The sequence below is a fragment of the Xenopus laevis genome, chromosome 7L (assembly GCF_017654675.1).
Source record: "Xenopus laevis strain J_2021 chromosome 7L, Xenopus_laevis_v10.1, whole genome shotgun sequence".
NCBI lineage: Eukaryota > Metazoa > Chordata > Amphibia > Anura > Pipidae > Xenopus > Xenopus laevis.
Window position 1 is genome coordinate 105,708,559 of NC_054383.1, and position 27,810 is coordinate 105,736,368.

Genomic DNA, 27,810 nt, shown 5'->3' on the forward strand with positions numbered 1-27,810 from the left:
CTTAAAAAGAAATTGAGTGGCATATGGGAAGCATGGGTCCTTAGAAAGTTATAAAGGGCACCCATTTGTGTGACACTTGATTTTTCATGTTCTCTAATATTTCAAGTAGCTCTTTGCACACAGGATGACTTTTAGGGGTTTGCCTGGGCCCCCAGACCCATAGGGGCCCTCGGGGGGGAGGGGAACTTTGATCAAAAAGATATTGTGTAACAGTAGTTAGATATGTTTAGCCCAAACACCAGGAAGTTCAACCTGCAACACTTCAGTTGTTGAATTGTAACTCCCAGCAGCCCACTGTCAGTAGGAGTTGCTGGGAGTTAAAATTCAACTACTTGAGTGTTACAGGTTGGACTCCCTGTTTGGGCAGTTTAACAACATCAGAAGGTTATTATATTTAATATCTCTGTGTCTTTTTTTTCCCCTCATAACTGACCTCTGGGGCTAGAAGGTTCCCGCAGCTAGAGCCCCGCACATGCCTCCCTCCATCCCCGCGTGCACATGAGGATTATTTAGAAAGCTTAAATATTACATGTGACATCATCCTTGCTGCTGTCAAGGGAAGAGAGAATTAGTTTTCTTTGTGTTCTGCTCAGCGCTGGTGGGGAGGGGCCCTTCTCACCCCTGCAGTGCACAAGAGGCCTCAGACACAGGGTCCTCTCATCAATTTGCAGCTTAGCTTTGCTGCAGAGCTAGTGCAAAAATAGTGCCAATAATCACACACACAGGAACATTCCTGCCATAGCTTTAAAATGTAACATAGTTCCCCTTTATACAATTTACCAGCAAAAAAGTGAAAACAATCAGCATATTCTGCATTCTCTTAAGGGTATTGTTCAATGCTATAATATACTTATAATTATGATAAGTAACTGGGCTTTAGATAGCACCAACAAATTCCATAGCCCTGCACAATAGAGGGGTGTATACATCAAGCATACAAACTACACAGCAATACTGAGTGGTACAGGGGGTAAAGAGGGTCCTGCTCATTATTATAAGTTCCCCCCATAGCTGCATAATCTGCTCTATCATTCTCCGTATTCCTGTAAATAAACTGAGCTCTACAAACACTGTTTCCAACTCTGCTGAGATCTCTCGGCTCTTGACAGCTTTGCGTTGTCTCTAATCGGGGTCTTTACACAAAGCACTGAATGGACGTTAATATTTAATCAGTGCTGTTAACTCGGGACCTTGCAGACAGTGGTCCTCAGCTTGTTCCTTTTGTGTGTGGCCCTTTAAAAAAAATAATAACATTAGCAAAAAAAAATTCCCCCACTCCCTGCGTTAAGTTTTATTATAACAGATTTGGACACATTCTTTTTATCCATGCTGTATTACATTGGGTTTAAACTTCAGCAAATGAATGAATGACCTTTCTTTAAATGAAATGGCTGAACCAGGGTTCTCTTGCTGTACTACAGTTCCCAGCATCCTCTGACAGTCTGCAGGGATATGTTTTACTACTCTAATAGGGGTTCTAGGGCTAGCATTGAAGGGATCCTCTCAGAGGTCTTGGGGTTAATGGTAGGGTTAGCAAAGAACATTTTCCCAGAGGGTAGTGCTTACACCACTAGGGTTATCGTTTAACTAAAGGCTTTGAGAGTTATGACTTTAAAGAAATAATCTGCAGAATCTTTGGAAACTAGAATGGTATTTAAGAGCAAAACCCTCTTAAAAGTGGCCTAATAGTAAAAAAATAAATTGGGGGCTCAGCAGTGACGCCCCCCCTTTCTCTGCCACTGCAGTTCCGATCAGCAGACCCCCAGTGCCTATTTCGGTCTCTCCCTGCTCTGATGTGCTCACAGCCCAGCTGCCTGCCTTGATTTGTCATAATGCAGAGAGAAGGGGAGAAAAGGGAAGCTTGCTCTGCAGCATTGCAGGTACGGAGGCACCGAGAGGACAAAAGAAGCAGGGCGGCAGGCTTCCCAGGCAATCCAAAGGGGGGCTCAGGCAGCCCCTCCCTGCATAAGCAGACGGTTGTCATCTGAGGGCAAGAAGAGAGGTGGAAACAAAAGCAGAGGCGTGCTCTGATCAGCACTGCTGCAGGGACAGCGCCGGAGCCCACCTGCATTCCTGGAAAGTCAGATCCAGGAGCAGCTCCTTACTCACAGGCAGCAGCAGAGACACTGAGAGAGGGCAAGGTTAGAGTGCCAGGCTAGGGGACTGGGCAATGCCACACTGTATCTGCACTCAGGGGCACAGCTAAGTCTACTGGAAGCGACAGTGTAAATCCAGCAAGTTGGGCAGAGGAGGTGGGCTGTTTACCTGGGGCACGTGTTGTAGGAGATTTTGCTACAGAGTCACACCAGGAGGCAAAGTTTAGTCAAGAGACAAAGAGCAAGAGGGAAAGGGGGGTTAAAAAGATTTCATCCTAAACAAAGACAAACTTTACCATGGCTCGTCCTTCCCAGGAGCGCGCTTTCTAAAAAGTGGACTTTTTTTTTTTTTTCTAAGCTGGACTTTCAATGGAGAATAAAGTAGAAGGTAGATGCTTTCTGTTCCGTGGGAGGGTGTTTTTGTGAGTGTTTTTCTATCCCTGTGATGTGCTGTGAGTACCATTGCTGTCTTTTTTTTTTGTGCTGTGTAACATTATTGTGCTTGTTCAAACTGTGAATGACGTGATCCTGTGAAATGAATCACTCTTACTAACCACTGTTTGCATTGCCTTCAGCAATCCGACCAATAACTCCCTTTCTCTTTCCTTTTTTCCTTAAAAAAATATTGTTATCAGTAATGCAGAACCGGGTGCTAAGCATGGCACTAAAAAATGGTTATATGACTTAACACAAAGACATTCTTCCTTTAAGAGTCTTGATTGTCAGGGAAGTGTTAATGTATCTACAGCAAACTGTAGAGTTTAACTCCGAGCTGAAGACGAGTTCAGGCAACTGATGCACTGCATGTTCCCTGTCCTTTTGTGTATTGGGGTCAGTGATAATATTAATCAGTGGCGCATTCTCAAGTGCAAGGTGCAGGATCAGCTGTGCAATGCAGCACCCTGCCTATGTGCCAAACAGAAGGGCACAAAAAAAAAGTTTCTGAGCAGCCTCTGACACATACAAGAACAATTCTGGACTTAACCATCTTTGAGGGGCTGTTATATACAGGTAGAACTTCTTCCCCTCCTTTGTATTGTTCAAAATTCTTTGATTAATTCAGTCCTGGAATTCTTATCTAGGGATGTCGCGGACTGTTCTGCGGCGAACTTGTTCGCGCGAACATCGGCTGTTCGCGTCCGCCGCAAGTTCGCGAACGTCGCGCGACGTTCGCCAATAGGCGTTCGCGTCAAAATCGTTCGACCATTCGGTCGCTAAAATCGAACGATTTTCGTTCGATTCGAATGAAAATCGTTCGATCGAACGATTAAAATCCTTCGATCGTTCGAATCGAACGATTTTCGGATGTTCGAAGTTCGCGAACTGTTCGCGAACTGTTCGCATTTTTTGCCGGTGTTCGCGAACGGCGTTCGCAAACACATTATCGGCGGTTCGCTACATCCCTATTCTTATCCATAAACGTAGCAGGATTTTTAGTGTGTGGTTTTTTTTTCATTATAGGATTGAGCAAGTAGTTATTATAAATGTATGATGCATCTATTTCCTTAAATACATAGTAGCCATGCAATATCTACAGTACCAGCATTACATGGTTTGTGTAAATGTATTTGTTTGCTCCACCCCCTTGTTTTCTGGAGTTTTGGACATTATGCAGTAACTATTCGCAAGGAAGGTGAAACTTGCCTTTATAGCGCCGTGCTTTCAGATTCAGGTAACCACCATGTCCGATTAGTTTGCTTTCCCTTCTTCGGACTCTGATCTATGACTTTGCCGTTGTTTTAAATGTGTTTGCTGTGAAACAATTCTCCGATCAAACAGTAATGACTGACCTTTTTACTGACATTCATTTTTCTTTTCTTTTTTTTTTGACTTGTGTATACATTGAAGTTTCCTGACACGTGTCAGAAAGTAGCTGCCCTTCAATAGACTGTAGCTGGGACAGAGACAAAGATAGGGGCAATGGAACTGTTTGCAGCTGGGACAGAGACAAAGATAGGGGCAGTTGAGACAAAGACAGGAGCAGTTGAATCATTTGCTGCTGGGACAGAGACAAAGATAGGGGCATTTGAACTATTTGCAGCTGGGACAGAGACAAAGATTGGGCAGTTGAACTATTTGCAGCTGGGACAGAGACAAAGATAGGAGCAATTGAACTGTTTGCAGCTGGGACAGGGACAAAGATAGGGGCAATGGAACTGTTTGCAGCTGGGACAGAGACAAAGATAGGGGCAGTTGAGACAAAGACAGGAGCAGTTGAATCATTTGCTGCTGGGACAGAGACAAAGATAGGGGCATTTGAACTATTTGCAGCTGGGACAGAGACAAAGATTGGGCAGTTGAACTATTTGCAGCTGGGACAGAGACAAAGATAGGAGCAATTGAACTGTTTGCAGCTGGGACAGGGACAAAGATAGGGGCAGTTGAACTATTTGCAATTGGGACAGAGACAAAGATAGGGGCAGTTGAGACAAAGATAGGAGCAGTTGAAGCATTTGCAGCTGGGACAGAGACAAAGATAGGGGCATTTGAACTATTTGCAGCTTGGACAGAGACAAAGATAGGGGCAGTTGAGACAAAGATAGGGACAGGTGAACCATTTGCAGATGAGACAGAGACAAAGATAGGGGCAGTTGAACTATTTGCAGCTGGGACAGAGACAATGATAGGGGAAGTTGGGGCAAAGATGGGGCAGTTGAATGATTTGAAGCTGGGACAGAGACAATGATGGGGCAGTTGAACCATTTGCAGCTGGGGCAGAGACAATTATAGGGGCAGTTGAACTATTTGTAGCTGGGACATTGACAAAGATGGGGCAGTCAAAGTATTTGTAGCTGGGACAGAGACAAAGATGGGGCAGTCGAACTATAGCTGTACTGTACCCTTTGTGCACCCAGTGCAGTCTTGTTTACAGAAGACTTAAAGCAGCCGCATTGCAATAGATTCGATCAGAAGTCACGTCGTTTTTCCAGTTCATTCACTTGTTAATGTTAATGAACAGGCAGCTTGTTTGAAATGTGTTACATGTCATTGAACCGAATCAATAGGGAAGCCCGGCTCTGGTAGCATGGGCAGTATTATTCTGGCTATGATATGGAGGGCAAGATTCAATCTTTTACAATGCATAAATAAGATTTTTCCAGCTGCTGTATTTGCTCGGCTGTTCATTTGTTGTAAGCGGTGGTGATGTCACATTGTTTTTTCCACCCATGCACATTAGCTGGAGCTACAGGATTGCAGTGTTGAGCGCAGGCTGTTTTTTTCCATGGATTGTACCCAAGTTGTGTTCATTGGATGGTGTGAATTTGTGAATGAGTGTGTGCTGGGGGTGGGGAATGCAGGTAGCCGCTTCCTAAAAAGAGAACCCACGATAGCACCGCATAGGCTTCTGGAATACAAATAAGGGAATGGGGTATGCATGGTGCATGTTAAGAAATGGCATAAAAAGAAGATTCGTTTAGCTTCACAGCATATATAGCGAACCCTGTTTCGCTGCCAGTGGTTTATTCATTGACGGGTTTCAGAATAAAAATGCTATTAGCACATTCATTCAAAAAACAGGAACATCTGTGCAGAAGGAAGGAGATGGGTGACTTGTTGATTCAGACTTACGTTTGCCATAGTGCAGCAATAGCTCAGATGGGCTGGCTTGCTCCCTTTAATTCAGAGATCGGCAACCTGCCTCCCTCTGTATCTAATGTCGGTACTACAACTCCCAGCATGCATATAAAACCTTCTGCAGGCATAACTGAATTGCATATACTGAATATTTTCTTTTAAGTTACTTGCAGCAGCATTGACTGACAATGTTTTGCACATGAATTATAGGCGTGCCATATGCATTCACTCACTCCTTGAAATTGGGTCAATAACAGGCAGTATCTTCAGGGAGACAATGGTCCTTGACGATTTAAAGACTTTATTCTATGTTATCATTTGAAAGTGAAATACAATCTTAAATGTCAGTAATTATTAATCGACATGGAGCTACCTGACATATCTTTCTTTCAGTAGCTATTAATGTATAAGTAACCCAGGAAAAGGTTCCTTAGCATTCAGTTGTTTTGTACTGCTAACTGGGATAGGGAGCCAGGAGCAAAGGAGTAGTATATAACTATGTGATCATTTTTATTGATTGTAAACAGATTGGAAGGAGCACCCTTAACAAAGAAAAAAAGCTATGAGCACCCAGTGTTTAATTTAAGTTTTTAAGTAGTCCTTAAAGGGGCTATATACTGTTGTGTTCTGTCATCCGTCATGAGCCAGATAAAAATAATTGTACTGGAAATCAGTTCTGCCTTTTCTTTTAATTGAAAGAAATAGGGCAGAAACAAAACACGAGTAATTAATAATGATAAAAGATGAAGGTGTGATTCTTTAGCTTATGTCATTATTCCATACTCATCAATATCATTGCTTTGTTTCATCCCTAATACTTCCCCATGTCACACGTTGGAAGGTGGAGCTAGATTTAAAGTTAATGAGCTTTGTATAAATAATCTCCTCCTGATGCCTTGGGTTTACACGTAAGAAGGAGTTCATTATAGGGAGTTTTTAATCTGATAAATTACCTCCACATTCTATAGTGCAGCAAAAGCCAAACATTTTATTACAATAATAAACAAAAGGGATGTCCATCATATGTCCTTTTTTTTTTGTGCTGATGCAGAATACAAGTGTATTTTGCCTTTTGAAGATTTGACCAACGGGATCAATTCTTAATGCTAAGTGGATATGTCATTGTATATGCTAATGCTTCATATGTCTCAGAGGCCACTAATTTGCAAGTTTTTATGTATGGACTTTCATTTGTGAAAAATACATTATAATTACTTACAGTTGCTGGAGAGGCTTCTGCTGTACATTTGCAGACACTGCTAGGTAGAAGCAAACATCAACTGCACCCCAAGGTTCTAGAGTGCACTTTGCACCTAGCCCCACATGTTGCATTTTAAGGCATGAGTACAAACAGTTGTGCATTTATCTGTATTCTATGCTGCCTGTGATTAGTGGTTTTGCATATAGAGGGGCAGGTAAGTGGAATTCGCCCAGTGTTATGTCATTCAGACATGAAATCTATTGAGTGCTAGGGGACACAAGGTGCTGGGGAGCCAACAGGGCTGCTTTGTGCCTCCCCTTTGTTCTTCGTAAACCTGAAACTGAAGTCTGTGAAACGCTGGCCATTAAATATGTCCTTACTAAAGACATTTTTACACCATGGGTTTAAAGCTGTAGGCGTTGTCACCCTCCAGATCATTACTTCCATTATGTTAGGACCTTCCCAAGACCTACAGCATTCAAGGGGTTAATATTTGCTTATAAACTTCCTGACAATCCATCAATTAGTTGGCCTTACATCCTGGAATGAGTTGCATAGCCTTTTTTTTTATAAATAATAAGTTCTTTATCTGACTGTACTTCCACCGAGATCCAGTAATGTTAATTTCTTGGAAGCAGAAGCTTATCTGTCACTGGGAAATGCAGTTTAGAACTTTCAATCACTTTCCAATAACTGTTCCCAGTATTTATCTCTTTATAGTCTTTTGTTGAGCAATCATTAATTTTAATTAGATGTGCCTCTCAGTCGAGTGCTTTAAGATGGAAAATGCAAGTATAATAAATATAGACATTATATTGTTAAGGACATGTGCATGTACTTCCAAAACGCTTAACAATATCCAACTTAATATCCGTAATAGAATTTTCCTGCTGCAAGACAAAGAGATAGTGAGAGTGATGTCATGGTCCCCAAATGGTAATATGTGGGTGACATTGTGAGCTATGTGACATGCTTGGTTCAGTTGTGCCTCTAGCTGAGAAGAAAATAGCTCTGTCTAACGGCATCTCACATTGTTATTATTCGTCCTCTGATTAACTGATCCAAATGTACTAACAGCTCAATAAAAATGTAGTTTACTGTCAATTTAGTGGCTGGCTGGTTTTTAATACTGTTTCAAAGAAATGCATGAGAGACTGCATATCCCTCACTGGAACTGTGCTGGTTTTTATCTTGTGTTATTATGCCTTGTCTTTTTCGTGTTCATTAATCATTAGAATTTTGATGAAGTTCATGAAGCATGATTATGAATATAACCCTGCTAGATCTTTGCAGCGTGTGGAACTGTTTTTCATGTGCTGCATTATTTCTGATCCACCATGACCTTTTGCTTCTAAATTTCTTATATCGTCCCTCTAACAAAATGGTTTTCAGACCTTTTTTTTCTCAAACACCTCTTTGAGGTCTGACATTTGCAGGGCCCCCTTAAACCTATAACACGGTTACAGACATATGAAAACATTGCTGTGGCAGTTAAACATCAATAGCTACAAGAATATCTGGGACATCAAATAAGTATTCTCCCCAAACCTTGCTCTGAGTGGCTTCCGAGTATATACATATACTGAATGAGAGCAAATGTGCATTCTACTCAAATATATCCTCCAGTGGCCTTCAAACCGAGCCCTTAACCAATGCTCTGAACCTCCTAGAGGGCTATCTCCACATTTTGGGAACCAATGCTATAGGAGTAATGATACAGTTCAGTACGGTTCCTCTAAATTCCACAGTGCATTTCTTCATTGTCTAATGCAGATGTGTGCTATAATACCTAATATAACACCAGCAGCGAATTAGTGCATGAAGTTGTAGTGCACTCACAGCTATAGGGTCGCATTTGTTGTGTTTTGCAGTTGTTGTGGTTTAGGAACAATCAGAGCCACCAATCTACTGGAAGTGGTACTTCCTTTTTGACATTATTGTTTCACATCTTTGGTTTGAACTGCTTCCAACCCCGCCTCCCCCTGCAGTGGATATTTTCTGGATATCCTCTAAATTATGCACCGGGGGATCAATCATTGTCACAGGATGATCTGTCAGAATTACTCATCCACATATTGATCCATCAAAGCTCTTACAAGCAGATCATTAAAATGTGCAGTGTGGCAGGCCTAAGGACAGATAATTGGTTCTGCAGTATTATTTGTTCTATGGGCACCCAAAGATGTATTGTTATATTTTAAAACATGGACCAATACTACCTAGTGAATTTACAAGAGGGTTTTAATCAAATAAGTCCAGCTTTATGATGAATTAGGGGAACTTTAGTTGTGCAAACTGACTATCCATTACTCAAAAGTTTTTTACAAGAGCTTCACAGTTTATTGAGTATATATACCTATGGAGGTTATAAGTAACCAAGGCATTAAATGACAATAAATTAATAAAATATGTGGCATTCTGAATGGTCAGGGGCCGCATGTGAAGGTTGTGGGATCTTGCATGTTATCCATCCCTGTTGTAGGGTTGCTGTAGCTGGGTTGCAAGTTTTGTTTTATATATGCGAGTGCAGGAACCAAAGCACATAACTTGGCTAGAGGAAGGGCACACAATGCAACATATGCGCTTAAAATAAGTACAGTTATGGAAAATATGTTTTTATTACAGACTATGCTTCAATCTTTGTGCCCTTCCCGTATTATATTTTACTCTTGGGGAAAAAAAGAATACAGAGCTGCAAAGATTTCATGGGCATTGTGATAGCAGGATGAGGTATGGTCTGGGTGGGACAGGGAAAGGCCAAAAAAAATCAACAGGTTTATATATTGGGAGGCTAATGCCTCTGGTATGATGTTGAAATCTGGGCAGTGCAATGATGCTTGAAACTAATGATGGGTGAAAATGTTATCTATGGTAAGAAAACATCAAACTAATGGGAGGATGGTATTTTTTTTCAGAAAATGTGGCAAAAATAGGTCCCCCAAATTGTGCTTGTTTGCTTGTAGCCATGGGATGGGAATGTATCATCTTGTAGAGCTTCAGGTCTTTTTCTCTGTGACAGCTGATACCAAAACTGTGCAGCCAGGTTCGGATCGACTTCAGCTGTGCATGCTCCTATCAGAAGATTATAGAGGAGAGGACCTGAAGTGATGGGGCACCAACTCTGCTGTGCTTCTTGTTTCTCTAAATAATGTGCAACAAACAGGCACATTTAGGTGGTCCCTAGTGATTCACAAGGGTGGGCTCTGGAAGGTAAGGATTTAAATTGCCTTTTGTTCTCATGAGGGCTGATGGCAGACAGGACATCCAAAGTTGCCTTCATATCATGAGTAAATTACCGGTGGTAAAACAAAAGCATCACATATACATATGTAGACATTACATATGTTTTACATACAGTATATCCCAGTAGGAAAGTAACTTCAGAGGTTTTATCGCCTGCGCTGGAGGAGATTAAGTGCGGGGAACAAAATATCCCTTCTGCCATAGCCCTTAAGCATGGATATTCTAGGCTTCAGCAGTCTTCTACTGAATGTGTAGGTAAGCATGCTAATCCATAAATGCAGTAGTACATAGAAATTCCTGAAATTTTTCAATGAAAGCATCATGTAAATTCTGGCAACAAGGTCTTTTTAAAAATAGACAAATTTCAGTTTAAAATACACCTCTATAAGTATTTCAGTATGCTTAGTATGCTACAGGAGTATCCTTTTCTACAACAACAACAATCTCTAGGTAGCATACTGTATATTTGTAACAACTTAAAGTAAATATCCATACTAAATACTGTGATATATAAGAACACTGCTACACTTAAGGCTACATACTGTTTAGACCAGCATATTGCTCACTGTTATACACATGGGATTGAATATTTTTGAATTCCAGAGAACTAGTCGATGTGATTTGAAATAGTTGGTCCCAGTTTGACATATGAAGTTGGATCTGCCTTGTTCAGTGCATATGATATCCCAGAGACTCAATGTTTAGCACTTCTACCTTGCAGTGCTGGGGTCCTGGTCACCATCACCATGGAGCTTGTATTTTCTCCCCATTTTCTCCCGCACTCCAAAAAAGAAAAACATCCAGGCAGGTTACCTGTCTATTAAAATTTGCCACAGATTGATAGCTGCTGATCTTAATTAGTTCCCCCCTTTTTATCAGTAAATATTAACTTATTTGCAGATAGCATTCCTGTCTCTGCATCTTCAGAGTTACCAACCCAGGTCTGAAATGGTCCATGTGCATTGAATCAGGTAATCCCCCTGAAAAACATGTCTACATCTTTGTGTTCATACTCATGAATATAAGTTTCTATTTGTAACCAGCATCTCCCACTGGTCTTATCCATCTGGTAGATAAATCCAGGCTCATGTTTGTTCTGTGTCAGAGGTTTAAAAAAGACCATCTTACACTATATCATTATTACACACAGCTTCCCACCTGGAATCCTTTATTTGCTCTATAATCGCGCTGCTAGTCTCACAACAAGGACATGTTTATGTTTAAAATCCTTTAGTTGGCAACATCTATTTTTACCAATTTGAAAAAGCACAGACAAACCATGAAATGAGTCCCAATTCACTTAACTCGGCCCCCTGGGACATCATTATTCTCAGGATAAGATTTATAACACCCAGAACATTGGAAATTATCTTTCTGTAGGAGTCAAGAAAAGGTTGCTCAGAAATTACGCTAAGAAAATTGCAGGAGTAGGAAAAACTTGGTTTTAAGACAATCATCAGAAATGGAACTCACATAAATGTCTGTATTTAGTTCCTCTTACAGACAGTGCTCGATCCAGACCTATAAAGTGTCCTTTTTAATGTTTTAACAGCCGCGTATTCTGGGAAGCATATCCCATAAAGGGTTCCAGTGTAAAGAGTATGGAAGCTAGGTGACTGGATTTGAATTTCTCAGTTTCTAGCTGTAAAGAAGCACCGGTTATTGTCAGCATTTCTCTTTGATAAATAGATTCCTTATTGTAGGAATTATTATTACACTACACAAAAAGCACAGTTCCCATGGTTCAGTGTACCATGATCCTTAAGTGATGCACATGCATGTTCTTTAATAAGTGCATACCTTTTCAATAGTTAGGGTTGAATGCATTAGCATCAAAGTGTAATAAGTCATGACCAACGTGTGATATAAATGTTCAATTTGTTAGTGTTGGGAAGTGAATTAAAGGAGAACTAAACCCTAAAATTAATTATGACTAAAAATACCATATGTTATATACTGATTTATTGCACCAGCCTAAAGTTTCAGCTTGTCAATAGCAGCAATGATCCAGAACTTTTAAACTTTTCACAGGGGGTCACCATCTTGCAAAGTGTCTGCGACACTCACATGCTCAGTGGGCTCTGAGCAGCTGTTGAGAAGCTAAGCTTAGGGTTCGTTGCAAATTATCAAGCAGAAAATGAGGTTGGCCTGTAATATAAGCTGATGCTACAAGGCTGATTGTTAAATTCTCATGCTAGTTGCACTGGTTTCTGTGCTGCCATGTAGTAATTATCTGTATTAATTACTAAACAGCCTTATATTGTGACATTTATATTCTATGTGTACTGTATATTGTGAGTGGATCCCTAAGTTCAGTAATTGACAGTAGCATAGAGCATGTGCAGTGAATCAGCAGAAAAGAAGATGGGAAGTTTCAGGGAAATCTTTAGAGGCACATAAGACACAAGCCCAAAACATAATCTACAACATTTCTATCTTACTTCTTTAGATAAGCTTTGTTCTCCTTTAAGGCATTGTGTAGTAGTGGCTTCCATTCCCATGCTTCTTTCCAGGTCTGTTAATCATCTGGCTTCTGCTTCATTGTATCAAGAGTTAGAATGAGCAGTGCAGAGACTAGAAAGGAACGCACAGACAGAGTGGGGCCAGGGTTTGTTGCAAATTATCAAGCAGAAAATGAGGTTGGCCTGTAATATAAACTGATGCTACAAGGCTGGGGACATCTTTAGAGGCACATTAGACATAAGCCCGAAACATAATCTACAACATTTCTAGCCTACTTCTTTAGATAAGCTTTGTTCTCCTTTAAGGCATTGTGTAGTGGCATTTGAATGAGCAAGCAGAAGTAGTGAGCCCATATTTGGCTGCCATTTGATTTCTATATTATTAAAGTTGTTTGTTTCTTAAATGTTGGATTGTTTCCAGAAATTTAAGAAACTTTCCCATGCATATACATTCAAAAAAGTCACTGGTCAAAATGGTCACTGGTTGGGTTATTTGCAAATGCAATTGCTTTTAAAACAATCAAGCATAAGCCAGCTTTTCACCAGCCAAGACTTCTATTCCCATGCTTCTTTCCAGGTCTGTTAATCATCTGGCTTCTGCTTCATTGTATCAAGAGTTAGAATGAGCAGTGCAGAGACTAGAAAGGAACACACAGACAGAGTCGGGCCAGGTTGCCCAGGCGCCCTAAGCAACGTGGACGGTCGCGGTGCTGGCTGGTTGCGCCCATGCGCGGAATGACGCTTGTGATGCACATGCGCCAATTGATGCCTGCGGCGTGCATGTGCAAATGGATGCTCAAATACAAAGGTGTATAAAACAGACCTTCAGAGAGAAGGGACCAGACATGGGGTAGGGGACAGAGGAGGTACGTGCCTGGCGCCCCCAGCATTTGCGCCCTAGGCACCTGCCTACTCTGCCTACCCCTAGTTCCGGCCCTGCACACAGATACTGCATTTGATAGCTATTCTATTTACAAATAACTCTAAATCCAATGAACATGTGTAATTGACGTATTTTGAAAAGCAGCTTAGAATTACATTTTATTTCATTATGCAAAATTGAAACTCCCCTTGATTTAATCAGTGTTTTGGGCTAGAAATATAACATGGCAACATATAAGAAGAGTTTTCTTATAATAAAATAATGGTGCATTGCTGTGCAAATTTAGGATATTTGAAGTCCATAGGCAGTTCCAGTACTCTCTATTGGTCTCTATTGGTCTGCTCCCACAAAAAGCTGCAACAACCATTTGAAGGACATTTCCTGCAAAGCAATCAATCCTATTGATTTTTTCCCCCGCATGGTGCTCATAGTGGAGCCCTGCAGAAACTGCGCCAAAATATGACTTGTCTTTGTAACTATGAAGTCATAAAGTAGTTGTTTCCCTAAGGCCTGGGACAACAATCTGTTGAAATAGAATAATTGTCCTAAATTACATACACTTCCTCTAAAGCCATATACACGTGGAAGAAGATGGTGAATAATGAAACTAAAAAAAAAACAATAATGAAGGCAAATCAAAAAGTTGCCTAGAATTCGCCATTCTATAGCATACTAAAAGTTAACTTAAAGGTGAACCATCCCTTTAATAAAACATACTAGGTGCTAAATTGCACAAATGCAGTTGTCCAAAGCAACCAAGTTTGCACTATATTCACAATAGCTGGCCACTGTAGTTTAGGCGTGTCAGGGACAACATATGGGGGAGCTTAGCGTTGATATATAAGTATGAAAAGACAAGGGACTGAATAGAAAGATAAAGAATAAAAAGTAAGAATAACAACACAATTGTGGCCTTGCAGGGCAATCATTTCTTGTCTGCTGGGGTCAGAGACCCCATTTGAACACTGGATAGAGGCATAGGAAGAAGCAAATTGTTTAAAAACTATATGAAATAACTAATGAAGACCAATTGAAAAGTTGCTAGGAACAAAGATTAGAAAAAATGAAGACCAGTTGCATAATGTCTCAGAATGTCTACGTACATCATACTAAAGGTTAATTCAAACTACTCCTTTAATATCAGAACGGAAGCGACGCTTAGCTCAGGAAGCTTAACAAATTATTTTAGCCATTTTTCCGCACCACTGCTCCCATCATTGTATTTAAAATTGTTTCTTAACATAGATCTGTTTGAGTGGAAAGTAATAAGAGCCTAACAGCAGCGCAATTGATAACCCGCCACAAGCAATCGCTGCTCGCTCTGGCAATAACTTACTTAGCATTCTTTCAGCGCTCACCGACATGCACTCAGTCACATCCAGCACCACTCTGAGTAATGCAGCTTTCTCTTCTAACAAGAACCTTAACATATTACTCTTCTCCTAGTTTAATTGTAGCTCTGGTGTTCATTGGATGCTGATCCAAATACTAGAAAGAAATGGCACAATCCATTTCTACGCTTAAACCCCTTAATATAGATTTGCTGAGTAATATGCAAAATGTAAAACCTGAGCTAATGAGTCACAAAACTGAATGTGTTTAATATTCCACTTTCAGTTGATGTATATTAATCAGGTTCCTTACTGACGTTCTGCTGGCCCGAATGATGTAGAAGCCACTGTCATTTTTTATGCACTTGCCTACAGTTATACTGTGTGGCTTGCTTGTCACGTCCGTCTCCTTTCTGCAAGTGACTAAGGTCTTGCCATTTTACGTAGATAACCGTGAAATGTAACCAATTTATCATATCAGGAGAATGAGCGCTCCTGCCCCGGGCAACTGAACCAGATGTATCAGAACTTTTGTTTTCAATGACTAAATGAAGGCACTAACAAGTGTCTTCATTTATCTGATTTTATATACAGTACATATGAACTGAGCCAAATTCTGATCACTAAGTCGTTCCCTGTGGAACTGTGTGAAAAGACCTGTTAAGTTACAAGTCTTGTAAAGGGGTTGTTCCCCTTTAAATGAATTTTTAGTATGATGAAGAGAGTGATATCCTGAGACAATTTGCTGTTGGTTTTCATTTTTTATTATTTGTGGTTTTTGAGTTATTTCGCTTTTAATTCAACAGTTTCCTGTTTGCAATTTCTGCAATCTGGATGATAGGGCCCGAATTCCCCTTTGATTGATTTGAATAAGAGACTGGAATATGAATAGATGAGGACCCGAATAGACAGATGGATAATAAAAAGTAGCAATAACAATAAAAGCTTTACAGAATATTTGTTTTTTAAATGGGGGGCAGTGACCCCCATTTGAAAGCTGGAAAGAGTCAAAAGAAAAGGCAAATAATTCAAGAACTATAAAAATAAATAATTAAGACCAATCGAAAAGTTTCTTAAAGGGGAACTCCGGCTTCCGAACCAAAATTTGATAAAGAGGCCCACATAACACAAAAACCCCTAATACATCACATTTACCTGTCTTCAAAAAGTATGAATAAATGCCATTTTCTGAAATACAGCTGTTTAACAGTTCTTCTCTTTCGGCATCATTTGAAATCCTGGCAGGGAAGGAGGGACTAAACACTGATGTTGCAAATTGTAACAACTTCTCCACAGCTTACAGACAACATGCAGGAACTACATAACCCACAATGCATTGCACTGTGATGTTCCGTTCCTTATTGAAATCATGAGTGCAGGGAATTGTGGGGGTGGGAGGATGCTGGCTGAGGATTGCTGGCTGTTGATACAAAGTAACAGTAGTCAGCCAGCTCAGCAAAGTAGTCAGACAGAGCAACAGGAGAACGGGGGGGGGTAAGCTTAGGGAACTGTTCAAAACCATTAAAAATCATGAAAAGTCTGCATATTTTTTAATTGATGTATAATGCAAAGTTGCTTGAAATTATGTTTACTTTTCAAAAAGCTCAAGTTATGTTTGTGTGGAGTTACCCTGGCCTATTTGAATTTACAGCTTGGATCAGGCACAAAGTAGAGCATTGTGGTGTGAGATGCTCAAAAATCCAAATAATAGTTAAAAATACAAAAACATATATTAGGATATAAAGTAGAAATGCACTTTTTGTGCCTGTTGTGGTGCTTACTCACAGTGGGTGAACTGCGAGATCTTTCCCTTATCCTTATTACTAATTTGGACTGCCGTACATTTGGTTGGTGTCTCCACTTTATTTTTGATTTGGCATCCCGCACCACCTAATTAATGTTTTTGCTTCTGGCAAGAAGTACACAGAGAGTTAAAGGCATAATAAAACAACAGCAATAAAGTTTGTTTTAGGTACAATCACTAACGTTACTAGAGGGGGGCGGGCCCTGGCGCGGGACGTGTAGCCGGGCCCCCCATCCCCCTCCGTACGCCCGGAATTCCGCCAGAGACAGTGGTGCGAAAGCTGCGGGGTGTCCCTGAGGGGGTGTGGGCCCTGGCCCAATCGTACCCCCTGCTCCCCCGGTAGTTACGCCACTGGGTACAATATAGTACCCGTTATCCTGAAACCCATTATCTAGAAAGCTCCAAATTACGGGGAGGCCATCTCCCATCAAATCCATTTTAATGAAATAATTCAGGTTTTCAATAAGGATTAATTGTATCTTAGTTGGGATCAAGTACAAGCTACTGTTTTATTATTACACAGAAAAAGGAAATCATTTTTAAAAATTTGGATTATTTGGATAAAATGGAGTCTATGGGAGACCGCAATTCGGAGCTTTCTGGATATCGGGTTTCCGAGTAAGGGATCCTATAACTGTAGTAATTATCTGTATTATTTACTAATCAGCCTTATAGTGTGACATTTATATTCTATGTGTACAGTATATTTTTAGTCGGTCCCTAAGCTCAGTAAGTGACAGCAGCACAGAGCATGTGCAGGGAATCAGAAGAAAATAAGGTGGGGAGCTACTGGGGCATCTTTGGAGACACAGATCTTTACTGCTAAAGGGCTGTCGTTGCCTTGGGCTGGTACAGAAGCCCAAAACATAATATACAACATTTCTAGCTACATTACTTCTTTAGTTAAGCTTTAGTTCTCCTTTAAGAGGCACAGTCATATAAAGTCACTTGGTCTTAGTTTTTGTACGTTTTACAGATACAGGAATTCTCATATTTCTTTCACAATTCACACATTTCACACTAGGGCTGTAATTGTTTAATGAAATACATGAAGACATTACACCGCACCTTTTATAAGGATAGATTTTCAGGTTTGAGCTTTTGTGTAACTTATAGATATGATCATTATATATCGTACATTCTTGGTACTATGCGCAAATGTGAATTCTGACACAATTTCTGATTTTTCCAGTAACCAAGTCACGGTACGGTGGTTTCCAGCCTTGGGGAACAGAGTTCTCATTACCATTGTGTGGTAATTCTGTTCCTTGCGATGTTTTGCATGACCTGCCCCAAACATATAGGCCCAGAGAAAACGTTGGCTCATTATGAAGGAGCACATAACGGTAATGACAATATTGCATGTGGAAGGGCCATGTGGCATGGAGAGTGGCATGTGGAATGGGTGTTGTGGTCATTCAGCTGAAGCCTAGTGTTGGCTCTGAAATAAAACATTATTTGGGAGTAGAAGAAAACTCCTATGTGGGGTTTATATAATGTACACTTTTGCATATTGATGGAAATATAAATATAGTATCCGCTTAGCGGTTTGCTCTCCTGTAGTGAAACAAAGACAATTTAGGCCGCGGCGTTCTAATTGGAAGTAATGTGATTTTTATGCAGTTTTAATAGGGACCGTAAGGAGGGGACGCTCCTCGCTTAGACTTTGCTTGTTGCTCCTAATTTATAGCTCCCATTGCCTCATGCTCTGCTCTGTTTCTTCATCTAGTGAACTTTTCACCTCAGTCATCTGTCAGAATCAGAATGTTCCACACTCGTCATATCTACAGAAGGCTCTTTGTCTCACGTAGTCACACAGTTTATTTGGGCTGAATAAACGACAACTGTTCAGGCGCTCAATTCATCCCCCAGCATCTCTGACCCACATTAGACACTGGGGTAGAGTCATGCAGTTGGGCAATATGGTATGTTCCATGCTCCTTCTGCTATAGCTATAGTTCCACTTGAACTTCATTAATGTGGTAACCTTCTATCAGTCTGAATACTTACACTGTATTCATATTGGATCCCTTATCCAGAAACCCCTTATCCAAAAAGCTCAGAATTAAAGAATGTCTCCCATAAAGCCAATTTTATCCAAATAATCCTAATTTTTAAAAATGATTTCCTTTTTCTCTGTAATAATAAAACAGTACCTCGTGCTTGATCCAAACTAAGATATAATTAATCCTTATTGGAGGCCAAACCAGCCTATTGGGTTCATTTAGGGCCAGATGTGTGTGAAAAACGTTGAATCTCAAGCTATTTTTTGTGTACTTCGATTAGGGAATAGTCTTACTCGATTCGAATGTGAAAAAACTTCGAAATTCAAAGGTCGAATTTTTTTGAAGTACTGTCTCTTTAAAACTTCGACTTTGACCATTTGCCACCTGAAAGTTGCCGAAGTGCTTTTTTAGCCTATGGGGGACCTCCGACAATCTGTATGGAGGAAATTGGGGGAGTTTGGGAGATCGAAGGTCAGAGTTAAAAAACTTCTAATCGAAGTACACTCATAGTACGATCGTACGATTCGAAGTAGGCCGAATTCGGCCCACTTCGACCCCAAAGAAACTTCGACCTCCATTCGATTGGTCTTTTTGAATTTGAAGTTCGAAGTTTTTTTTAACTTCGACCTTCGATAAATATGCCCCTTAATGTTTACATGATTTTCTAGTAGAATTAAGGTATGAAGATCCAAATTACGGAAAGCCCCCTTATCCGGAAAACCCATGTCCCGAGCATTCTGGATAACAGGTCCCATACCTGTATTGTTAACTGAACAAATCTGTACATGGTACATTTGCATGGCATATTTGAATGTCCACAAACAGGATATTGACCCCATACAATTTATATTAACTTTTAGTATGATGCAGAGAGTAATATTCAATTGGTTTTCATTTTTTTATTATTTGCATTTTTTTAGTTATTTAGCTTTTTATTCAGGAGCTCTCCAGTTGCAATTTCAGGCATCTGGTTGTTTGGGTCCAAATTACCCTAGCAACCATGCATTGGTTTGAACATAAGACTGCAATATGAATAGGAGAGGTTCAGAATAGAAAGATGTTGTTTTTAGATGGGGGTCAGTGACACACATTTGAAAGCTGGAAAGAGTCAGAAGAAGGTTAATAATTCCAAAACTAAAAAAAAAAAAAAGAATTGAAAAGTTAGACTCAACCACTAACTTACTAAGGGCAAGGGGGTCTAGCTACTAACACTCAAATTTCTTTTTTTTCCACAAATCAAATTTTTTCTTGAAAAAAGATTGGAAGATTATGAAGTGTAAAAACACAAATTGCTAGTAATTGTCCAATAGGCTTGAATTTTTAGAGGTTTTTGAATTTTTTAGTACATTGTTTTTTTCATGCATCCTTTTTATATTTGGATATTTTAATACATTACAAGGCATTTATGGTTTTAGAGAAAATTTGTCTATTTGTGGTTTCAAAAAACTCTAAAATGAGAATGTTGATAAATGGGACTCTAAGGGGCCGATTCATGAAGCTCGAGTGAAGGATTCGAATTAAAAAAACTTCGAATTTCGAAGTATTTTTTGGGTACTTCGACCATCGAATTGGTTAAATTCGATCGAATTCGATCTAATTCGAACGATTCGAAGTAAAAATCGTTCGACTATTCGACCATTCGATAATCGAAGTACTGTCTCTTTAAAAAATACTTCGACCACCTACTTCGGTAGATAAAACCTACCGAAGTCAATGTTAGCCTATGGGGAAGGTCCCCATAGGCTTGCCTGTGATTTTTTGATCGAAGGATTTTCCTTCGATCGTTGGATTAAAATCCTTCGAATCGTTCGATTCGAAGGATTTAATCGTTCGATCGAACGAAAAATCCTTCGATCGATCGATCGCAGGATTTGCGCAAAATCGTTCGACTTCGATATTCGAAGTCGAACGATTTTAGTTCCCAGTCGAATATCGAGGGTTAATTAACCCTCGATATTCGACTCTTGATGAATCGGCCCCTAAAAGTTAACTTTAAGGTGAACTACCTCTTGAATATAATATTTTTATTTTCTCTTTATAAGTGGACACATTCTGCCTATTTCACCTGTTTTTGAATGCAACCTTGGGATTTGCAACTTTGCTATTGTCTATTGGAAAATCAGACTTCATTGTCATGGGGACACACTCTTAAAGTAAAACTATATAATACTAAAACAACAGTTTATATGAAAATAAGTGGCGTATTAAAAGAATCTTACCAAACTAGTCTATATATATTTAAGTAATATTGCTCTTTTACATCTCTTACCTTGAACCACCATTTTTTGATGGTCTGTGTGCTGCCTCGGAGATCACCTGACCAGAAATACTACAGCTCTAACTGTAAAAGAAGTGTGGAAGCAAACAACAGAACTCTGTCTGTTAATTGACTCATGTGACCTAACATGTGTGGTTTATTTGGTTTGTTTATGTGCACCGTGAATCACAGGATCCCAGGGGGGCGGCGCTTATTTTTTGAAATGGAAATTTTCTATTTATGATCACCCAATGGCACATACTATTAAAAAGTATATTGTTATGAAAATGGTTTATTTAGATGAAGCAGGGTTTTACACATGAGCTGTTTTATGCAATATATTTTTATAGAGTTATAGGGTTTTTTTTTTCCTTTAGCAGCACAGGGAGACAATTTTGGATCCATAGGTCTTGTCCCATTGTGCTCGCTGATGGTACACCATGGAGCACTGCATGTCTCCATTGTATAACTATGGATATTGATGGACAGTGTACTCAGCAACAGGGTTTAGTGGAGCTCCCGACAAGGAAAAGAGTGACAACCTCAAAGCAAAGATGGTGCAAAATGTTGGCGCTCTAAACATGTTAATAATAATAATGTCTTGTACAAATCCAATCAGTAATAGGACTGTGCACATGGCCCTTCCATTTGGTTCCTGGTGCTGAAGCAACAGAAGCATATATCTATACACAGCTTCCAGATCTGAATTACAGTGCCCGTCATCTGCCTGGCTAAGGATGATGGGTGCTATAGTCCAGAACAGCTACAGGGCTTTGACTTTGACGTCACTACAAGTGGTGGTAAGTTTCTAAAAAAAAAACAACAGATGTGCTTTTCTTTGACATTACAGAAATAGTCATGAGGCACATCTAAGACATTTTGTGGCAGAACACAAGCATGCTAGATAATACATTTATAATCCTTGTGCAATGCATTATACATACTTTCCAGCGGAAAACATGTTCAGCAAGTACAGCTGTGGCTGTCAATCAGTGCTTGGCAGTTCTATGAGCCCCATAAGGGTTAAGAATATTAAAGCTGGCTGTGATGGTGTTAATGAGAGAATTGTAATACTGTGCTGGCCGCACGGTTCTTAATTAAATTACCCCAAAGAGGTAATCTATTTTTGATTGCTTGCGGAAACAGCAATCAGTTAGAGATCATGTCTGCTTTGTCTGCAGCGTAATGTATAGCAGATCAGTGTGTTGTGCTGCAGGATCATGCATCAATAGCACTTGTTACAGCAGTAAATGAGATATTCTTGGCTTCTTATTACCTTATAACAAGTAATGACGTTTAATTACAAGTAGCTATAAATCAGTTACTTAAACACTTTTCTGTCTTAAAGAGGTATTTCTAGGCCTTCAAACATCTTTACCAATATCTTCATTAAGTTCTATATGCTGCACCTACAGCTGGATGTATGCCTCTGTTCCCCATTTTTCAATCACCTTTTAAGAATATTTGCCTTATTTAATAATTTAATAACAACTAAACATTGCTCTGTATTCTTATGATTCCTGTGATGCAACATGTGATTATCTTTGTCTGACATATACAGAAATCATTATACTTTCTATTGTTATGCACAACTAGACTACACACATACACACACATACTTTGCTATTGTATTATTGGGAATATTAAATGCAAGAAATGTGTTTCTTCTCTACCACCACTTAGACATGAAGCGAGAAAGAAAAGTAGATCACAATTAGTAGATGGAATTAGGGCATCCACTCTTAAAATGCATCAGCTACCTGTCCCCAAAACCTAGAACTTTAGGGTCTGCTATTATAATTGTTTCCTTCCTATAATGTCTGTCCCTATGTCCATAAACTCACTCAATCAATCACTACTGTGCATGCGGACAACCACATGTGCACACTTATATTGTAATACAATTATTATGCAATAACATGTTCAGTCCTTGCTCTTAGCTTATAATGCATGACAGCAAATCAGCAAGGTAGAATACTGAGAGCAAACGCCTACTTGGTTTTTAAAGGTCACTTGAATGGCCACATTTTGCATAACTTTGGGATAAACAGATTACTGGGTTTGAATAAAAATTTATATGAATCCGATCACTTTTGCAGTATTTTGGATTCAGACAGTTCTGGACCCTTAAATATGTGTCACTATATCACTATATACTTCTGGGAAATAAAAATGGTTCATCTTCAGGCTAACTTTTATTATGTTATAGAAATCGATGAATTTGAGTATTCGAGTTTTTTCACCCCAACTACACTGATTCATAAATTAGAAAACATTCAAGTTGTAAGTTCATTCGAGTTATAAAAAAAAACTCACAAACCTCTAAAACTCAACCTTTGATAAATAACTCCCTAAGAGTTAATTAAAAGTTTAGCAGCCCCTTTAAGTAGGCTTTTGTGGAAGACCGAAATCCGAAAAATTCATGATTTTTTGTGTTATAATAGGCTTTTAAAAAAATCACGAATTTTTTCGGAATTTATTAAACCCAGAGGGCTATAAAGCCCAATTATAAAAACACGGCATCTCAAACCTGTCGAGGTTGCATAAAAGTCAATGGGAACAGTCCCATTGATTTTTGGTTGTGTTGGGGGTTTCGGGCAATTTCACAATGTTTTCTGAGATTTCGGGTGAAAACTCGGGAAAAAGTCGTGAAAATCTGAGCTTTTATTATTATTATTATTTAAATGTGGTTTGTTATATATAGGAAATATTGTGAACGCCACTCTTTTCCTGTAATTTCCCTTTTTTTTATTTTTGTTTTTTATTATTCTTTGTTTATTTGTGAAAAAATGTAATAAAATATTTGAAAGCGAAAATCTGAGCTTTTCCCGCAAAGGTAATTTACGGGAAAATGTAATAATAGATAAGCGTTAAAAACCTGTGCGGCTTAGATCGGAGTTTGTAGCAGCCGATATTGAGATAAATTCGGACCTTAATAAATAACCCCCTTAGTATTCGTTCAGATCCAAAAAATATGCATGTAATGCATTCCTATTTATAACCTGAGTTCAAAGACCTACTAAATGTTCAAATTTTAAAATTCTGCTTCCTGCTCCAGAGCTGCACCAATAAGCACAGTAAGTTGTAATTATTCTACACAGGGATGTTAAATTTTACACAGTCCAAAACAGTTATTGTGTAGTACCTTAAGATTTTATGTCTCCTAGCTTGGCTGTAGTCTACATACCCCCATATTTACAGTAATTAAAGGCACCCAGTTTTCCCAGGAGCAGTAATCCACAGCAACCAATAAGATGTTTGCTTTTTGACTATTAAATGCTACCTGATTGGTTGCTTTTGGTTACTGCACCAGGGCAAGCTTAGTATTTTTTATAACAGAACCCTAATAGTCTTTTATGCAAGACATCAACATTTTAAGAAATACATCCCCTTATGTTAGCACAAAAAAAAGAAACAGGTTACTTTTCCCCCTTTTGTATCTGATCGCCCGTTTGTGCATCCTTAATATACTTACCACCAAAAAAGAACTGATCTGTTTTTCTAAAATAACGCCTGAACAGATGGAGTTTATGGATGTGGAGTCTAATTTCCCCACCTGTCAAATGTATAGTCTGTGAATCCATAACTGAAACGGCTAAACTAGGCTTGTAATCCCGCTCTCTACTCCGTCTATTTGCAGTGTGTCCTTTGGGCTGGCTTCGGCAACATGAGCTTGCACAAGTCTAGACATTGTTATTGCTGCTCTAAAATGAAATTATTCATAACAGTAGCTGATTACAGGAGCATTTGTTCCACCTTGAGAGCTTGATCAGAATCACACATGCTGGTAGAGTTTTCAGAGTAATTTAATAAGATAGTTATCAGTGCAATCAACTGAAAGTACACAATAAAAATATGGCCGTATCTCCACTCACAAAGCAGTTATCCACTCTGAAGCAACCAAATGATTTTCTGTGCGTGGAGTTAATCCGAGCGATGGCAGCTGAATTGAAAAGCAAAAGGTTACTGATATTTACTCTTATAAACCTGTGATCTAATTAACACCAGAATCTCCGTTTAAAGGGTGTCTCACCGGTAAAGGAGAACTAAACCCTAAAAATTAACATGACTAAAAATGCCAGTCGAAGTACACAAAAAATAGCTCAAAATTTTAATTTTTATCATTCGAAAATTCACCTCGACCTTTCATAAATCTGCCCCATTATGTGTACTGTATATTGTGAGTGGGTCCCTAAGCTCAGTAAGACAGCAGCACAGAGCATGTGCAGTGAATCAGTAGAAAGGAAGATGGGGAGCTACTGGGGCATCTTTGGAGACACAGATCTTTACTGCTAAAGGACTGTGGTTGCCTTGGGCTGGTACAGAAGCCCAAAACATAATGGATAACATTTCTAGCTACTTCTTTAGTTAAGCTTTAGTTCTCCTTTAAGTTAATGGTTATATATATATATAATATAAGCACTAAGTTTGCCCAGGAAATTAAACCCATAGCAACCAATCAGCAAGTAGAAGCTACCACTAACCTGTTTGAAAGCAAACAGGTGTTGCCTCATACAGCAGAAACAGAAGCACCCTTCATCTCCTCTTTTAGAGAATGACTAAATATGTCTGGTGATTTCTTTGTTACAAAATAATCCTTGTGGTGACACTTTGCTTATCTGGTATAACATCAAATTTTGTCTCAGTGCAATAAGCTTTGCTTTAGTCCACCAGCCCTTTCCCTTCACAAACATATGTTACAAAAAGACAAGAGCTATCATTATCCGCGTATGCAATGTATAACGGCACTTCAAATATAAGTTCTCATTGCAAATAATACCATAGCGATGTTACCTGCTGACATGCCCTTGTTTATACATATTGTCAGAGGGATCTCGGAAACAAATGTTAAATCAATATGTTTCCTTTGCAGCCAGTTACAGTTTAACTAAAATGCACCATGAGATTATTCCGTTTCTGTTTCATAGGCAGCGTGATATACTGTTCTCAGTAATTGCCTTTATCATTTTTTAATTTTTTTTTTTTATTAGTGAATCAACAAAGTCTCACCTGAGACTCTTTTGCATGGATCTATAAATTATATATGATGAATCATTTCAACAGGTTTTTGAAAACCCAATTTTTAATTTTGTAAGAAGAATAACTTTGCATTGCAATTCCTTTGTATAATGCCAGAGCACCCCTGTAAATATCCTTATACTGGGGTTATAGTGGGGTTTTAGCACTTGTATAGTATGAAGATATTGGATTTTATTCTGATTAATGTATATATACAGGTATGGGACCTGTTATCCAGAATGCTTGGGATCTGGGATCTTTCCGTAATTTGGATCTTCATACCTTAAGTCTACTGGAAAATCATGTAAACATTAAATAAACCCAATAAGGATTAATTATATCTTAGTTGGGATCAAGTACAAAGTACTGTGTTACTATTATAGAGAAATAAGGTTTTTTTATGACTTCCCTCCCAGTAGACAATTATGCCATTTATGAACCCAAATTAAAGTCATAATATACGGGTATGGGACCTGTTGTCCAGAATGCTTGGAACTTGGGGTTCTCTGGATAATGGATCTTTCTGTAATTTTTCTGTAATGGATCTTTAACCTTAATCTACTAGAAAATCATGTAAACATTAAACCCAATTTGCTGGTTTTTGCTTCCAGTAAGGACTGATTATATATTAGTTTGGGTCAAGTAGAAGGTACTGTTTTAATATTACAGGGAAAAAGGAAATCACTTTTAAAATTTTGGACTATTTGGATAAAATGGAGGGAAATTGATAGGAAATGGCCTTTCTGTAATTCTATTCATAAAGAAGTCACATTGAAGCTTTGACCTTGTGGGCTTGTGCCTGTATGTGTTTACAGAACTCCTTGGTGGCTATATATATATATATATATATATATATATATATATATATATATATATATATATATATATATATATATATATATATATATATATATATATATATATATATACAATATCAAAACAGGGGGGTTGTGGGAGCACTCTAAAGGCTTTAAAGTATATATATAAGTATAATAAATGCTATTGCAAATGTACCCAAAACAGGGGTTATTTTGTTACAAAGTTATGATCATAAAATTGATAAGCCACCATACCACGTCAAGGTAAACCCCAAATGGCGGTCCCTAACTTGTTTTATATTTTATGTGCATTTTAGCATTACCTGTAATCAATGTCCATTGAACGCTGTTTTTTCACTGAGGGCTAAATCCTCCCCAGCCAGCAATCAGGCTTTTAAAGGAGAGATATTCCCAAAACAAACGCCCAATTTTAAAAGCATAGGATCACCACTAGTTTAAAGGGGGGGTATGGGGTGCTACAACCACTGAAGCTATGCCACAGCTCCTGGCTAAATATACAATATCAAAACAGGGGGGTTGTGGGAGCACTCTAAAGGCTTTAAAGTATATATATAAGTATAATAAATGCTATTGCATATGTACCCAAAACAGGGGTTATTTTGTTACAAAGTTATGATCATAAAATTGATAAGCCACCATACCACGTCAAGGTAAACCCCAAATGGCGGTCCCTAACTTGTTTTATATTTTATGTGCATTTTAGCATTACCTGTAATCAATGTCCATTGAACGCTGTTTTTTCACTGAGGGCTAAATCCTCCCCAGCCAGCAATCAGGCTTTTAAAGGAGAGATATTCCCAAAACAAACGCCCAATTTTAAAAGCATAGGATCACCACTTGTTTAAAGGGGGGGTATGGGGTGCTACAACCACTGAAGCTATGCCACAGCTCCTGGCTAAATAAACAATATCAAAACAGGGGGGTTGTGGGAGCACTCTAAAGGCTTTAAAGTATATATATAAGTATAATAAATGCTATTGCATATGTACCCAAAACAGGGGTTATTTTGTTACAAAGTTATGATCATAAAATTGATAAGCCACCATACCACGTCAAGGTAAACCCCAAATGGCGGTCCCTAACTTGTTTTAGG

At 39.0% G+C, this 27,810-nt stretch overlaps 1 protein-coding gene across 16 annotated transcripts in view; it reads left to right on the forward strand.

The window, feature by feature from the left end:
• Positions 1-27,810, forward strand: part of LOC108696619 (calmodulin-binding transcription activator 1) — a 1,211,516-nt gene that overhangs the window by 1,105,321 nt on the left and 78,385 nt on the right. Inside the window, exon 1 of one of the 16 annotated variants that reach the window (XM_041569439.1) lies at positions 1,821-2,548. The exons of 11 other annotated variants lie outside the window; for them this stretch is intronic. In XM_041569439.1, coding sequence (XP_041425373.1) covers positions 2,542-2,548 — 7 coding nt within the window. In that variant the 5' untranslated portion in view covers positions 1,821-2,541. Of the gene's footprint in view, positions 1-1,820; positions 2,549-2,929; positions 3,108-27,810 lie in introns of those variants that run through there. 4 more of the 16 variants (XM_041569441.1, XM_041569438.1, XM_041569442.1 and 1 more) reach the window with 4 other exon arrangements.